The following is a 17,699-nucleotide window of genomic DNA, read 5'->3' as shown; positions in this document are numbered from 1 at the left end:
AACTGAGCCACCCAGGTGCCCCTAAAAAGTATATTTTTAAATGTGTTAACAGCAGTATGTCAGAATGTGACCCTATATAAAAATGGGGTCTTTAGAGAAGCAATCAATCTAAAAGGAGGTCTTTAGGGTTTGGGCTTTAATCCAACATGACCAGAGACCTTATAAAAAGGGGTATTTTGGACGTAGAAGCATTCTCGAAGGGAAGACAACGTGAACACACAGGAAGAAGGTGGCCATGTAACTGGAATTATGTACTTACAAGTCAACGAACACCAAGGATTTTCGGCAAACCCAGAAGCTAGAAGAGAGAGAAGGATTCTCTCTATATATAGAGAGCCATGATGGAAAGCATGGCCCTGGCACGTACGCAGATCTCAGACTTCCAGGCTCCAGAACTGAAGACAAATCCCCATTGTTTTAAGCCACCTAGTTTTCTGCACGTTGTTAAAACAGCCCTAGCTAATTAATACATCTCCCAAAGTCATTGTGCCAGATTTAATACCCATCAGCTCTGCATAATAGTTCTCATTATACCACATACTTTTAATACTTGGTTTTGTCGCATTTAATTTTTACCAATTTAGTAGGTATAAAATAGTATCACATCATGGCCTTAATTTGCATTCACTTGATTAAAATGCAGTATATTTTTGTTTGTCTTTCTTGTTTCCCCTACTATGAACTGTTCGCTGTTCACTCCTTAACTAATTTTTCTGATGGCTTGTCTTTTCTATGGATCTTCAGAGATACTATGTTTGTGAATATGAAATTATTTTCTTCTCTTTATTTGTGACATGTTTCACTTTCTCTATATTGTCTTGTATTTATAGAAGTGGCTAATTAGAGCAGAGATTGATTTATCAAACTTTTATTTTATGTTTTGTTAATCATTTGTCTCATTTTAGAAATCTTTCCCTTATGGGGATCCCTGGGTGGCACAGTGGTTTAGCGCCTGCCTTTGGCCCAGGGAGCCATCCTGGAGATCCGGGATCGAATCCCACGTCGGGCTCTCGGTGCATGGAGCCTGCTTCTCCCTCTGCCTGTGTCTCTGCCTCTCTCTCTCTCTCTCTGTGTGTGACTATCATAAATAAATAAAAAAATTAAAAAGAAATCTTTCCCTTACTAAGGATTGCTAAATTATTGGCCTACTTTTACTTGTAAATTAAAGTTCTAGAAACAATTTGTGTGTGTGTGTGTGTGTGTGTGTGTGTGAGTGAGCTGAGCAAAACCAAAAAGATACTGGCTTAGAATTTTTAACTAAAGTTTTTGCATATGTAAGGAAATTAAAGAGGGACCTTTGCAGAATAAAGCTGGAAATTAACACATCTCTGTGTCATCGCCCTCCCGTGTAGGTTAAAGCTGTCCTTATGGATTTCTGGGTGGCTCAGTGTTGAGTGTCTGCCTTTGGCTCAGGTCACAATCCCAGGGTCCAGCAGGCAGCCTGCTTCTCCCTCTGCCTATGTCTCTGCCACTCTCTGGGTCTCTCAGGAATAAATAAATAAAATCTTTTTTAAAAAGTTGTCTTTAGCAATAAAATAATTAGATTATTGTACAGATATGACTTACTTAGTATTTGTAGTTTAGGGATTATTCTGAAACATGAGGAAAAAAGAGAGGACACTTATGTTAATCCGAAGAAGTGATCTTGTCATAATCAAGGCAAAGAAACCTGTAACCGTCTGGTGGGGCAGCATTAATCTTCATTAGGAAATTTCAAAAGCTTAATTGTAAAGATTGTTGATAAAATATTCCATTAAAATATTAAAGAACTATTTGCGTGCTAAGAATATATACATATCCATATGTATGTACAGGTATATATATATACACATGTATGTGTGTGTATCCATATGTATTTATGTGTGCGTGTGTGTGCATCACAGCAGGCATTGAAGGCATTTGATATGTTGTTCCAGATCTTATGGCATCTAACTCCATCATTTTCCTTCCTTTGTGTCTTTTTGAGGCAAATATTTACAACTCTATTTTCACGGAGCTATAATATTTCTTTTGTCTTAATGTCTCCCTTTTGTAAAAAGCACTTGAAAGAGAAAAGTGTGGCAAGGGGCAGTGAAGACAGGTCCTCCCAGGTAGCATAATTTCAGTGGTTTTCTCATCCAGACACGGATTCTCCCTAAAGTAACTGTGGGCTGCCTTAGGATCCTGTGTTGATGGATGCCACCGTGCCGTCTTTCACTCTTAGCGGTTAAAATTCTTATGTCTGTAAAATTATAGTTCTTTAGGATCATTTGAACCCATACTATGGACATAAAATGTTATGAAGGGTGGTTTGTGTCTAGATCATGCTCCATGCAAAACACTAGTCCTGGGTTATCGAGGAGACTATTTGTGTCGTGAACCATTTTTTAGATTACTTGGAGGTAGATGTATGGACACCTTGCTTCAAAAGGGCATAAAAATCATGGTCAATTTTATGGGAATAACAAATATCCTCAGGCCAAAATGTGACTTCAGTTTTCTGTTTGCTTCTGTAGGGTCTCATTTTCTGTCAATTCGGGGCTTGTACTTCTTTAATACCTTCAAATACCTTCAAAAGTATATTTCTATCTTAGTATATGATCCACAGTTGTTTTTCAGTTGAACTGAATTATCTAGCTGGCAATGCCAGAAGCCTGATTTAATGTTTTTTTTTTTTTTTAATCAACTAATTATACTATTGATGGTAAAATTTTAAAAATGATGAACAATAGAAAGAAGTTGATTTTTGTGTTTTTCTATGATCCCATTAATATGACATTTCAATTTCTGTCTGAAGAAATCCTGATCTTACTTTCTTTCCCATTCCTCCAATTTAGAACAGAAAATCTCCAAGAAAATTTAGTATATGTTATAGAGAACACTGGTGACCAGTGTTTGGGCATTAGGGTTGTGTTTTATGCTAGTGGAATAAAATTTGAGACCTCTCCAGAAACAACAATTAAAATAAAGTTGTACAGCTAGTTATAAGAATGAATTTATAACATAAGTTTTAATATTATAATATTTTAAAATATTTTTATTCTATTATAGTATAGGATTTTCCCTTATGCTGTAGAAACTTAAACACTAATATTATAAATCAAACACTCTACATTCCTTTTGAAGGATACAGATATTTTATTTTAAAAACCAAGATCAATTAACAAGTTAAACGGCAATCACTTACTGTTATTTCTATTTTTATATCAAAGATATAATTAGATTTCTTATTTCAAATACAAATTGTTACCTTCCTTCTGGCTTTTTGACACATCTGCGCATTATGAAGCAAAAGTTATTCCATTTATTGTAAGTTTTGAATACCACATTGTATTCAAAATTATGGCTCTATCTCCACCAAAAGACTTGAGATATAGCTGATTATAGGGCTTGGTCGGAGAAAATATAAGATGAACTCATAACATTTTGTGATGCCAGGTATTAAGGAAGTACTCAAAAATAAAGTGATGGGTCACCTGTCTGACTAAGTTGGTAGAGCATTTAACTCCTGATCTGTGGGTCATGAGTTCCAGCCCCATTCTAAGTGTAGAAATTAATTTTAAAAAATGATGGAAGCATATTGAAAAGGCATCATAAGCAACCTAAAAGATCACCCATTGATAAACCTATAAGAATTTGCAGAAAATGATATATAGAATATTTTTGGATAAGAATACATAGTATAAAACAAAACATCATTGAGTCCGTACTGATAAAAATATGTGAAAAGAATCAACAAAATAGAAAATCATCATTAAAAAAATCACAGTAGGGGTGCCTGCGTGGCTCAGTGGCTGAATGTGTCTGCCTTCAGCTCAGGTCATGATCTTGGGGTCCTGGGATCGAGTCCTGCATCGGGCTCCCTGCATGGAGCTTGCTTCTCCCTCTGCCTGTGTCTCTTCCTTTCTCTCTGTGTCTCTCATGAATAAATAAATAAATCACACTATTAATTATTGCAGATAAGATCTCAGATCAATATTAAAATCCATGGGCAGATTTTCGAGGAGAATCAGAATATTTGCATATCTTAAAGTATATCTCCCAAGATATGCATTAATTATTTTAAAAAATACTTATTAGTCATAGAGGAAACTAACAGAAATACCTTCTTAACCATGTGATCAGGACAGATTAACATCTTATGCTCCCTGATATATATATGATACACTGAGAAAAGATCACTTCTGTGTACTGTCAACAAAAATGCAAAACCTCAATCTAATCATGAGAAATATAATATAGACCCAGACTGAAAGACATTTTACAGAGGAACTGATCAGTATTCCTTAAAAGTGTCAAGGTCATAGGTGTCAAGGTCATAGAAGACAAGGAAAGACTAAAAAATTCTCACAGATTGGAGAGAGTAAGAAAACATGACAACCAAATGCAAATTAGGATCTCTGCAAAGACTTTAATGAGAAAGCTGGTGAAATCCAAACAGGGTCTAGAACTAGTTAATAGTGAAGTGATTAAAATAGCATTTCCCCAAAACTAAACTTAATGTAAATGATGGTAAATCAAAAATTAAAAATGAACTTGCTGAATGTTATACAATTCGATGTGATGGATCTTGAATTTTAGTGCACACTATATAACCCCTGGCCTCTTGTCTGGTGTTGGTGTCAGGATTATACTGATCTCATGATGAGGTGGGAAAGAGGCCTCATTTACTTTAGTCCAGAAGACTTCACATAAGAACAGAAAGCAGGGGGCACCTGGGTGGCTCAGTAGTGGAATGTCTACCTTGGCCCAGGGTGTCATCCGGGGGTCCTGGGATCGAGTCCCACATTGGGCTCCCTTCCTGGACCTGCTTCTCCCTCTGCCTGTGTCTCTGGCTCTCTGTGTGTGTCTCTCATGAATACATGAATAATTTTTTTTTAAAAAAAGAAAAAAAGAACAGAAAATAAGGAATCTTCTGTTTTATGAATGTTCCTTAAAAATATTTGAGGTGCTAATATTTAGGAGGGTGGATCATTTAAATCATATATTACATATTATATTATGTGTTAATCATATTTTAAGTCATGCTTTATTTCCTCTTTAGTAGCTTTGATATATTTTTGATTATCTTTAGGAATTTACCACTCTAGTTAACTAGCTAATTTTATTGACTTACTAGTGTTCATAATACGCTCTAATCGCTTAAGTCACTACATTTTCTCTAGTAGCATTTTTAAAAATAATTCTTAATATGTTTTGCTCTTTTTCTCCTTTTCTTGAATCATTTCATCATATCTATTTATTTTGTGAGTCCTTTGAAAAAACTAACTTTTGGCACTTTTATTCTCTTGTTCCTATATTTGTTTTCAACTTTATCACTTTCTGTTTTTATCGTAATTATTTACTTTTTTTTTCTTTTATGGTTATTATGTCTTTCTTTCCTAGTTCTTATGTTTAATGCTTAGCTCATTAATTTCAGCTTGTCTTTTCTTTGTATAAAAACACATAAAGTGGGGGATCCCTGGGTGGCGCAGTGGTTTGGCGTCTGCCTTTGGCCCAGGGCACGATCCTGGAGACCCAGGATCGAATCCCACGTCGGGCTCCCAGTGCATGGAGCCTGCTTCTCCCTCTGCCTGTGTCTCTGCCTCTCTCTGTGTGTGTGTGTGACTATCATAAATAAATAAAAAATTTAAAAAAAAACACATAAAGTTATAAATATTCTTCTCTAAGTAGAATTTTTTTCTATGCCTCATGTTTTAATTTCTTTTCACTGATTTTTCAATTATTTTTAGATCTCTATATTTGTATCTTACTTGAACCATCAGTTACATAGAAATTACTTTTTTTCTTTTAACTTTTCATGGATATGAGTATTTGGGAGTGATCTTTTTCATATTAACCTCTGACTTAATTGTAGCATGATCAGAGAATTTAGTTGATACAGATTTGTTAAAATGTATTCGAACATATCTAATAATTTAATTATTTATCAAATGGGATTCAGTTCTTGTAGTAAATAGGTTGACTTGGTGACGTCCTGTGATGGAAGTATAGTGAAATAGTGTTTTCAAAAGGAAGAGTCAGAGGTTGCCAGGAAAGGAGTTACGTGGAAAATCAAAATGAGAAAAACATATTGGTAAAACCTAAACCTAAAAAGAGACAGTATTGTGGACAATATTAGTTAAGAGAAAGGATAATAAGACAGAGAAGCCAATTTATGGAAGGCCAGCTTATGTATGTTTTATTTTAAGAATAATGGGACCAATCAAAGAAGTTTGAAGCTCTGAATAATTATCCATATGATCAATGTTCTGAAAAGGTAATAAAGAATATGATGAGTAGCTGTTGTGAGTAATATGTAGAATGAGTAGGAGTGGTTTTTCAATAAGCCTATATTCATCAAGGTTATTGATGAAGCCTCTGAGGCAGTCATGTGAAGGAGGTGAGTGAGAGCCATCTGAATATGCAGGTAGAGAGCCAATAGGACAGTAGCCAAGCAATGAGTTGAGAGTTGCTTTCAATAGTGTGTTGCCAAAAATAGATGGAGAGAAAGATGTAAAAACAAACAAACAAAAAACAGGCTGAAACCAACTGGGGGTTACTGGAAGCCAAGTCTTACTGCTGTCTCCTGATGAAACGACATCCCAAAGGAAACAGATAGAGGTGCCTGGGTTAGGTGGTTAGGGCTGCCCTAACAAGGTACCACGGATTGAGTGGCTTAAACTACAGAAATTTGTTTTCTCTCAGATTTTGAAGCTAAAAGTCCAAGATTGAGGCCCAAGATCAGCAGGTTTGGTTTCTTCTGAGGCCTCTGGTTGGCTTCCAGATGGCTGTCTTCTCCCTGTGTCTTCACATGTGCTCTGTGCCTGTGTCCAGAACTCCTCTTCTTGTAAGGACACCAGCCATATTGGATTAGAGCCCACCCTAATGATCCCCTTTAACCTTAATTATCTCCTTATAGACCCTCTCTCCTAATGCAGCCACATTCTGTGGTACTGAATGGGGGATCGAACATCGATATGTGCATTTTGAGGAGCACAGCCTCCAAACACTTACCATAATACTGTAACAGCACCATTTTCTCGAATCTGGTAAATTCCATTGTGATTATAAGAGGGTAGTGGGAAAAGACTTTTACGTGAGGGAAATACCACATGGAAAACAGAGAGAGATTTAGGAAATTGAGATTTAGACAGGAAAACTTTGAAAAGTCCAGTTTGGTGAAAATCTTTCATAGAAGTGACTAAAGGAAAATACACTGAGAAAGATCCACTCAAGAAAGAGCATAACTGGATAAGAGGTCTGGGCTTTCTTGTGTCTATTCAGGAGAATTCTGTGAGGTTTAGGAGCATGCAGGTGCTCCAGTCAGAAGTGTGCTTCAGGTCGATTAATCTGTCCGTAATATGTAGTTTATGGTCAGATGCTAGAACATAAATCTCACTAGGAGAAGAGGTTGGTTCCCACTGGAAGCACAAGTAGGTGAGCTGGGGGCTTAGATAAATTCCTGTTTTGCACTGGAATAGAGGGGAGTTTGTCAGAATTGACACTGTGAACGGCCTCTTTGTATTTCTCCCACAGACCATCCTTTGTTTCTCCTGCCACAAAGAGAAAGAGGATTCCTCCCTACTAACAGCTGATTCCACAGAATTTTGTGACATTTGGTCCTTTAGCAGAAATAACCTAACAATAGTCAATAACTGAATACAACAGAGGGAAAAACAATTAAATATAAATATTCCCTGTATATTCTGGGATTCATGGTGATTGTATAAACACGGGTACCTCTCTGCAGTCAAAGCTGATCTCTAGTATTTATTTGTACAAAAAAAAAAAAAAAGACAATGTGCTCATTTTCAAGCCAGAATTGTTAACACTTTTAGAGGCTGGTACTCACTATTTGTAATATGCACAGGCCCAAGCCCTCAAATTCCACTTTTTACATTTCTAGACCTTAATTTAGTCTTATCTGAATCATGTGTATTCAACTCATTAATCAGTCAACATTGGTGTAGAGTTCAAGATTTATAATATTTTCTCATACATAATTCACTTTGAATATTCTATTGAGAAATCTCTATCTCTCTCTATCTTTCTCCCTTTTCTATATTTTTTGCAGACACCATCCACCTTCGTGTTCTTGAGTCTTCCCCAGTTGGCACAGCCATTGGGAGCGTAAAAGCAACTGATGCTGACACTGGGAAAAATGCAGAAGTTGAATATCGAATCATTGATGGTGATGGGACTGATATGTTTGACATCATAACTGAGAAGGACACACAGGAAGGCATCATAACTGTGAAAAAGGTGCGCGGCATCGGTATAAATTCAGCAAATAAAAATTTCCTTACGTGCTATCCGCTCATGCATTAACCATTGAGAGACATCACTGTCAGTCCAAATGCGATTTATATTGTGCACAAGTATGAGAAACATCAGGCCAAAGATCTCCTCAGACATTTCGACCAAATTCTTTTGATTGAAACATGAAACCCGAGGTCTTAGAAAATTCAAAAGGCGAATTAATATACGTGTGACTCTATTTCTGAACCAGATTATTAACCCTCTCCCAAAATAACATTGTTTTCTTAGGAAAAAGCAGTTAATAGCTAATAATGGCAATATATCATCACAGTTGGAGGCATAAAAAGTAGCATGGCATCTATCCAGATGTATGAAGCAATAATTAGAGTTGCTAATAAAAAGAGCATATTTTGGAAGATAATTTAATTGTTCACAATTTCCCTTCTGCTACGTAAATTAAACTTTTCTGCTAACATATGCTCAGTGATACAGTTTAAAGGTAACTCATTTTTTTTCCTTGTAGTCAGTACCACCATTATAATAAAAAAAAAATCAAGGCCCAATAAAACTTAGATCCTAATGACATGTCCTAAAAACATGAAGTAACCACTGAAGCACTGAGTAATCACAAAACTATCCAGAGATGCTGTTGCAAAGGCCAAGGTACCCAACAAATGTTTTTAAATGGACAGTGACCAGTAAAGGAGGGAGCCCCCTGCCCTTTGTGCTCTCTAGCCTCCTTCTTTGTTGTTTTTCATGACTGGAAAGTAATAGTAATGCAAATGGAATCTACACCTTATCAGATGAAAAAGGAAGGTGGAAGGAATATGATTCAACAATGTCTTTTTTTTCCCTGTTAACAAAACATACCTTTGAGGAGTGGGAAGGGAGGAGCTTGACTTTACACTTGTTGATGGTCAAACTACATCGATGTTTACGTTTTCCTTTTTTCTTTCATAATGTAACCCAATGACTAATTTGCTATCAGAGTTTTTCTCTGTGCTCTTTACTCAAAGTCTTTCTTATCTTTTTATTTTTATTTTTATTTATTTATTATTATTATTTTTAAAGTCTTTCTTATCTTGCGTGTTTCATACAACTATCGAAAGTTCTCCTAGTCTTCGAAATGTTGTAAAGTTAAGGTAGTCCCACACCATTAAACTGAATGGACAGGACCACAGCATAAATGTAAAAATATGACCGGATTAGTTGCTTACAAACATGAAGTAGTTGCCAGCACTTCCGCACACACCCAGGCACACATAAGCACACAATCCCTCAACCCATTTTTTTTAATGAGTCACCACATTATATATATATATATATATATATATATATATATATATATATATATATATATTTTATGATAGTCACAGAGAGAGAGAGAGAGAGGCAGAGACACAGGCAGAGGGAGAAGCAGGCTCCATGCACTGGGAGCCTGATGTGGGATTCGATCCCGGGTCTCCAGGATCGCGCCCTGGGCCAAAGGCAGGCGCCAAAGAGTCACCACATTATAAGCTAGGTTTTAAGACCCTTTCTAATTTGTCCAAGATGTAAAAATCTAATCTTCCTGTGTTCTGAAGTATTACACATTGAGAACCTGAAAAGTAAAAATTGAACCCTGGTAGGTAAAGGTTATCTTATTATTTTTGATTCCTTTTAATTGTTTACACTTAATGAACAACTTAATAGAACTCAAAGGGGCTTTAAAAATCCCACTGTAACTTGAAAGGGACTTATAATCCAATTTCCCTCACTCTAATTTGATGATTTATTTACTTATACAGCCACTTGACTATGAAAGCCGAAGACTTTATACTCTGAAGGTTGAAGCAGAAAACACCCATGTGGATCCACGTTTTTATTACCTGGGACCATTTAAAGACACGACGATCGTAAAAATATCTGTAGAAGATGTGGATGAACCACCTGTTTTTAGCAGATCCTCCTACCTGTTTGAAGTTCATGAAGATATTGAAGTGGGCACGATCATTGGTACTGTGATGGCAAGGGACCCAGATTCTACTTCTAGCCCCATTAGGTAATTATGCCTATGTTTGAGATGAAAGAAAGGGAATTTTAAAATAAATAGAGAGATCGTGAACATCTATTTATAGCATTTAATGCATTGAGATGTAGGAGTCTCTCTGTAAGGGGTACATAAATCTGATGAGCGCAAGTGTTTAGATTGTTTCTGAATGTTTGAGGGCCGGGGCCTCTTAGCCTGAAACCTACCTTGTATCATCTGTCTCTTCACCATATTTGTTGTTCTGACCTGGGTACAGATGAAGGGCACTGTGGCACCTGTGCGACGATGGAACCAAGTCTCGTTATTTGGGCTTTCAGTTGTCAAACACTATGCGAAGTTGAGAGCTGTAATAGAAAGAATATAATTACAACAATGTTACAGTGCAGTTATGTCACATTTTGGAAACTCCTTTAGACTACCACCAAAGAAGGGGAGGGGTTTTTTTTTTTTTTTGGCTTTATCCAAAAATACTTTTTTTAAAAAAACTAAAGCATTATAGAAAGATCAGAGTAATTTCAATTCCCCCCCCTTTTTTTTTGCTTCGCTTTGCTCTCTTAGGGCAGCCTAAAAACATAGGAGATGTAATAAATGCATACAAATGAGAGAGATTCAAAAGTTGTTTTTTTTTAAGTTTTTTATTGGCATTTGTTCTGTCCTTTTTAAAGTAATACAGATATTTATATTATACAGATATATAATATTGATTATCAAACTGACTATTCATTTTAAACCGTTAGTACATCGTGAGTTTTGGATTTCATTCACTTCCCTATTCTCAACAGGTCCATTTTCTCCCCCTTGCTCCCTCTGGACAAGTCAAGTAAGCATTTAAGGGATAGTCAACAATTTCCAAGCACACTCTTCTCTGATTCCGAAGTATACAACAGCAAAATGTCGAGAATCTCTAATTTTATATGCCATGTGACTCTGACTCTTTAAAGTTAAAAATGCTACAGGATTTGCCACATTTTCAAGTGAAGTCATATTTTATATATGAAAATTAGTATTTGATGTATATAATTTTATCTAAACATTTCTTTTTTGTTTTGTTTTTATGTTTTTTTTTTTTTAATTCCAGTGTAGTTAGCACTCAGTGTTACGTGTTTCAGGTGAACAGAACAGTGATTCGACACGTCCACATATCCCTCAGTGTTCACCAAGACAAGCTTGCTCGTAATCCCCTTCACTTCTTTCACTCATTTCCTGACCACCTCCTCTCTGGGAACCCTCTGTTTTCTGTAGTTTAGAGTCTGCTTTTTTTTTTTTTTTTTTTGGTTTATCTGTCTCTCTTTATTCTTTTCTTTGTCCATTTGTTTTGTTCTTTAAATTTGACATATGAGTGAAATCATATGGTATTTGTCTTTCTCTAACTGGCTTATTTCACTTACCATTATACGCTCTGGGTCCATCTATGTCCTTTCAGATTACCTTTTCTTATTTTCACAGAGAGCATCACAGGTTACATACATGGTAATCATGTGGAGTTCCCAGCTGCCAGCGTGACTTCCCCATAATTGCCTCTTCCTCAGTCCATTTGTCTTCATTGAAATTGCTGTATTGCTTGGGTATTTTTTTCCTTTCAAGCTTTTATATAACCAATATACATGTTTAATTTTACCTATTCAGTACTTTCCAAGCATTTTCTTGGCATAGCTCTCCTAAGTGACCTCAACAGGCTATGTTCTGTGTTACTGGTTTTAAAGTGGCTATTTTTAAATGAAATATAATATTTTTAAAAAGAGTTCCATTTAAATCCAGTGTTTTTTAAAGTGGCAATATAAAGATATTCTCCACACAATGTAATAGATTTTGCATCCTCTTATACACTGATGGTTATTATAGGTCAAAATATGCCTGTAGAATTTTTAAGCAAAAATAAAATATTTAATCAAGCCTAAGGAAAGAATCCATTTATGTATACTATATGGTAACAGAATTAATGATGTTATTGCTTATTAATAACAAAATATATGCTGTAAGAGTTTCATAGGATTGAATTTATGCTAACTTGTAGAAAATGCAATTGAATTTTTTGGATGTTAATATTGATAGGTCATACAGGTTTTATACATATATGTTTACATATATACTTATATATATAAAATCAGAAATAAAATACCTTTACTATTTATGAAATAGATAATACTGGACATATTATAAATTGTTTAGGTCATATTATGGTTGTTAATGCAATAATCAAAGGGATTTACTTAAATGTTCTGAAAATGATTTTAAAAAGGAGAATGAAAATTAGCAAAAATTATTTGCCAATAGAAAATTGGAAAACATAATTATATAATGTTTGAAAGAGAACCAGGATCTCTCTATCTTTGAGATAATTTTACATAATCCTCTAAATTTTGTCATTAGCTTTTAAACCAAGTTATAAGAAATAAAACAAAAGACACATAAAATGATTTGACAAGCCCAATAATGATTTATATGGATTTGCATATTGCAATTTCATGTCATATTTCTATAAAAATAAGGAAACTTATTTGCCAAAATGCCAAAGAATTTAATTATTCTTTTTTCCATTTAACAAATATTTGTGGATCCCCTATCAGATAGTAATGTATTTCTCAAGGAGTTCTCAGTCTATAAAGGAAGAAGATTCAGTATGAGACAAGTGCCTATCACATTTCAAAAATGATGCTTGGGTCTTTTCGGATTTGATTTCCTTTTTGTGATGTAACTCACATTTTGATGTTGAAATGAATTCCTAATACAATGTGGTAAATGATACCTTTCAATATTGTATTTAGTGATGAATGGTACAAGTACCTTAGGATGGAAGGGGATAAATAAGTTTCTACTTTAGGTAATCATGGAACACGCGGGTGGAGGAGGTAAAATTTACATTGAGTCTTTCAGTAGTAAAGGAATTTTGTCAACTTGAGACAGAATTTGTGAATTATTCCAGATACAGAGATTCAATGTTTTGCAAATGTATGTGTGAATGGTAAGATATGTGGTTTGAATGCAAAACTGCATTCATGTTGTGTTAATAGAGCTTATTATTCATGTTGTGTGGCTAGAGCTTATTAAGGAGATTTGTTAATTTCTGATCTGTTCCATTAACAACTGATTTAAAATAAAAATCTAAAATAAGCAGTCCTCCAAAGTAAAATCACATTAGCTGTACTGACAGCTTACGTTGTTCTTTTAATGCAATTTAATCAAAACCCATCATAAGGATTGTTGGTTTCAACTGAGTTTTGTAAATATCATACAGATTTGGAACATTAAAAGAGAGAAGAGTTTTAGGGCTCCTTAAATTTATTTTGTATTATTACTTACAAAACACAATTTAAAAATAATATTTCATAGAATTTTCCTTAAAATAAATGAAGGTTGTGGCTTAGGAAAATACAAGCCATTACTGAATGTTACTCTTGGACCTGTCATCTTTGTTTTGCTTTGTTAATTTTTTTTCAATATGGAGCATTAAATATAACTTGAGGATTATGCTTGCTTACTCAGGAACTATAAAGCATTTGTAAGCCACTAGGTCTGTGAAATGGCAGGTAGTGATGAGGGCTATAACTATATTAAACCTTGCCTGACAATTCCCCAAATAATCCAAATAATGAGATTTATTCCAACTAGAGCAACCTGACGGATCAACCCAGTGTTAGGCTTTAGAGTGATTCCCCCAACAAATGCCTTTAATCAATTTGCAGCATAATTTGTTGTCTATACATATGTTAAGACTTTTCTTCCCCCCCCTGAGACTTTATTTGGTACAAATGTATAAAAATTCCTATCCTAAACTTTTCTGTTTTAAAACATCTCTAGTTAATACGTATACATTTTTTTAATGGTGCATGTGTTTAACAAACTGAAGCTCCATGGGTATATGCCATGGAGTCACTAAACATCATCATACATTGGTCATCTACTACTATGATGAACTAATGTCTCCAATTTCAGCACTAAGAAAACGACTCTGCTTCGGGGAATGCTTTTTTGCATTCAATCCTTACAGTAATTCCTTAAAAGTATTTTCAACTACTAGGTCAAGTTGTTGGTAATGTAACCACCTGTAATGCCAACTATTTTGTGGAAAAGAAAAGAAAATAAAACAAAACAAACAAACAAACAAAAAACCAACAGCTTCCCAGCAGCCAGTTGAATATGGCAATAGATAGTGATTTAATAAAATGACTATTCAGGAGGTCAGCATTTTGAATGCTGAACAAAGTGCTAGCTCATGCCTTGGGAAGAGGAGGAAGGTAAAGATGTCAGGGGTGGGGGTTCTGTATGTGTGCCTGTGTGTGTGATAAATCAATGAAACAATCCTCATTCTACATCAGTACTATGTGCTTTTATGAAATTGTTATATGGTTACTGTCCGTGTGTTTGCATTACACCATTTTCTCCTGCAAACCAGTAATATTGCCATGTTTTTCTCCTTGCTTTCAATGTTCAGATTTTCCTTGGATCGTCATACCGACCTTGACAGGATCTTTAACATACATTCTGGAAATGGATCCCTTTATACATCAAAGCCACTTGACCGTGAACTATCTCAATGGCACAATCTTACTGTTATAGCTGCTGAAATCAGTAAGATGAATTTCATGTTTATAATACTTAACATGTAATTATTATTAAAAATAATTCCTTCTCATTATACACATGAACTGTAATTTTAATTTAAGTTTTTAAAAGGCTTCAGACTAATACTACTCTATATATTAACTAACTGGAATTTAAATAAGAGGGCGGGGGGTGGGGGTGAATGGGTGACGGGCACTGGGGGGGCACTTGACAGGATGAGCACTGGGTGTTATTCTGTATGTTGGTAGATTGAACACCAATAAAAAATAAATTTATTTAAAAAAAATAAAATAAAAAATAAAATAAAATAAAATCTTGAACAAAGAAAGAATAAAACATTGATTTCAAGCAAAAAAAAAAAGGCTTCTCAACACCTATACTTCAGTAGTTTCTATATATATTGAAGGATAGTTATAGGTATCCCAAATCAATATTTAATATTGACTAATAAAAATCGTCTAGAATTGGGCAGTAAAGATATCCTCTTTGGGGGAAAATACATACACTAGATTGATTACATGGGCACTATAAATTAACATCAATGCTAAATGCTGGGTGTGTACCATTTAACAACAGACATGTAGGTAGTATTATTCCTTTTTGCAGATTAGGAAACCAAGGTATTGGTGACAATAGCTAATATTAAGCACTCTGTGCCAGGTATTAGTCTAAGAATTTCATATTAATTTTCTTGCTAATATTCCTATTGACTTTATTTAACAGAGAAGGAATTAAGGCTCCAAAGGGTTTTGGTAACTTGCCCAAAGTCACAATGTCGGAAGTAGTAAAACTGAGATTTAAAGCTAGTCTTTCTATTTCTAGATCCAGTACTTAATTCAACACTTAATTTATAAAATTCCATCCCAAGGAATAACAGGCAGAACTAGGCTTCAAATCAAATCTGTCTCTAATTGCAAAGGTTACTGCCCAATCACAGGACTTGCCACATAATTTGTGGAGCCCATTATGGAATAGAAATGTCAGACCTCTTGGTAGAAAATGACTCAGACATTTAACATGGCAACCGCAGAGCCTTAAAATAAGCATGAGGCCCTCCTCACGGTGAGGCTTTGTACAATTGCACATGCCTCTGAAGCCCCTTTGTCCACGCATGCAAACCTGTCCGTGGTTTCTAATTCCTGTTCTGTGATTTACTGGTGTAAAGCAACTCTTGAACTATTTTTTAAAAGAAGCATTAATAGGGACTGAATCATGGTGCAAGACTAAGCCCATACATTCCAGACCTGAGGTGCTAGGCTGAATCGACAAACACACATCAAGGTCACCTTATTTGAAGCCACCATTCCAGCATTGGGAAAGCAGGACGATGAGGCCAGGTCACCAAAAGTCTCAGAAGGATGGAACTAAGCTGAACAGATCATTAACAACGAATTCAAAGATTTCGCTTTCTCCTTAAATCTGGCTCTAAAATACAGATTACCTCCACCACCCATACGACCCAGTTTTTTTCCAACATGAGATATAAATGGCTGTGCCTTTTAAGGCCAACCGAAGAGTTGTGTTTTTTTTTTTTTTTTTTTCGTTTTTCTTTTAAGAAAAGCTTTTATTTCTATTATCTATCTCCATATCACCACAGCTAGATATGCCCGACAGGGTCCAATCTGATCATTCCAGAATCATGGTTGTTTGTGCTCTCTGCGTGATTCAAGATCCTAATTCAAGCCTAATGAGTTAGGAATTGCATTTTCCATTTCAGATACTTTGAGAAATTTAAGTTCTAAAGCTAGTTGAAGTAATTACAATTCTGTAAAAAGCTAAGCCAATTACGTTCTTCTTTTTAAGAACTAAACCTATTTTTTGCCCTTAAGTGAAATCAATTTATGGAGTAACTGCTGGAAATGCCTACCTGCCAAGCCACAAGCAGTCAGAGGCCCATTATGTTGTTCTGGGTATTAAATGGATAAGGGAGAGAGGGAAACAGCATATAGGAAATTGTTTTTACTAGATTTTAAGCACTGGGTATGTGGTGAGCATGCATCACGCCAAGCCCTAAGCGGGGCAGAAGGATGTTTAAATGTACTTCTTACCAATGCATTTTCAAGCCCTGCCTCTAACAGTTTAATTCTACATTCCACAGCAGTATATCACATCATACGGCAAGTACCACCTCAGGTAATTATTTAGTGCATTATACCATGAAATAACTTCTCTTTTTCTTCTTCAAAAATATTTTTAAATGCCATTTGAAGAACACAAAATCTAAAATTAAGGTCACAATTGGATTGTAGAAATCCGTTGTAGAAACTAATGAGTTCCTCTCACCACATCTGAAAACTTTACTATGATCATTGCATTACATCCTGGGATCCGGAGAGCAAAGTTTATGGCCAAAGAGCTCCATTACCTATACCTAGTTCCTTGATAGTGGAAATTCTTGGCCTTTGCAGGTAGAAGAGATACATCTTTCTAAAAGGCTTGGCTTTCTAGATAGTGATTTAAGCTTTCCATTTCTTGGATATGGGTGTAGGAACGCTTTCACATGATAGGATCCCTTATTGCTGATACACTCCTGCTATTAGTAGAGTGTGCTTGGATGGCTCTGAGAGAATCAGGTGGTTAATATGCCTCCTACCGTGATGCTTCTTGCAGTGCCTTATGGTTTCACTTGTGCATAAGCTGCAGGATCTACAGTAAAAAGATTCGTGTAAGGGCTGTTGTTTGAATAGGTGACGCTAGGCCCGGTGTTTTGCAAACCCATTTATCCTTGTGGATTTAGCTTTTGATTTGAAGAGGCTTGAGTTATCTGTAAAGAAGCTGAGGAATCTTCCTCTTGTGTCAGGGAAAGGCCTGACTGCAGTTTTTTAGAACCGAAATTGTTCCGCCTCTCCCGGCTTCTGTGGCATAGTTAGAAAGTGAAGTGCTACCA

The 17,699-nt window shown here is 35.5% G+C and overlaps 1 protein-coding gene across 1 annotated transcript in view; it reads left to right on the top strand.

Annotated features, from left to right (window-relative positions):
• LOC129509653 (cadherin-10) overlaps positions 1-17,699 on the top strand; it is a 113,471-nt gene that overhangs the window by 77,236 nt on the left and 18,536 nt on the right. The window contains exons 5-7 of the mRNA XM_055325461.1: positions 8,036-8,223; positions 10,008-10,261; positions 14,682-14,818. Coding sequence (XP_055181436.1) covers positions 8,036-8,223; positions 10,008-10,261; positions 14,682-14,818 — 579 coding nt within the window. The remainder of the gene's footprint in view (positions 1-8,035; positions 8,224-10,007; positions 10,262-14,681; positions 14,819-17,699) is intronic.

This window comes from Nyctereutes procyonoides, unplaced genomic scaffold, assembly GCF_905146905.1.
Source record: "Nyctereutes procyonoides isolate TBG_1078 unplaced genomic scaffold, NYPRO_anot_genome, whole genome shotgun sequence".
In the NCBI taxonomy this organism is placed as follows: domain Eukaryota; kingdom Metazoa; phylum Chordata; class Mammalia; order Carnivora; family Canidae; genus Nyctereutes; species Nyctereutes procyonoides.
Note: the sequence above shows the minus strand (reverse complement) of the source record. Positions and strands in the feature narration are given on the sequence as shown.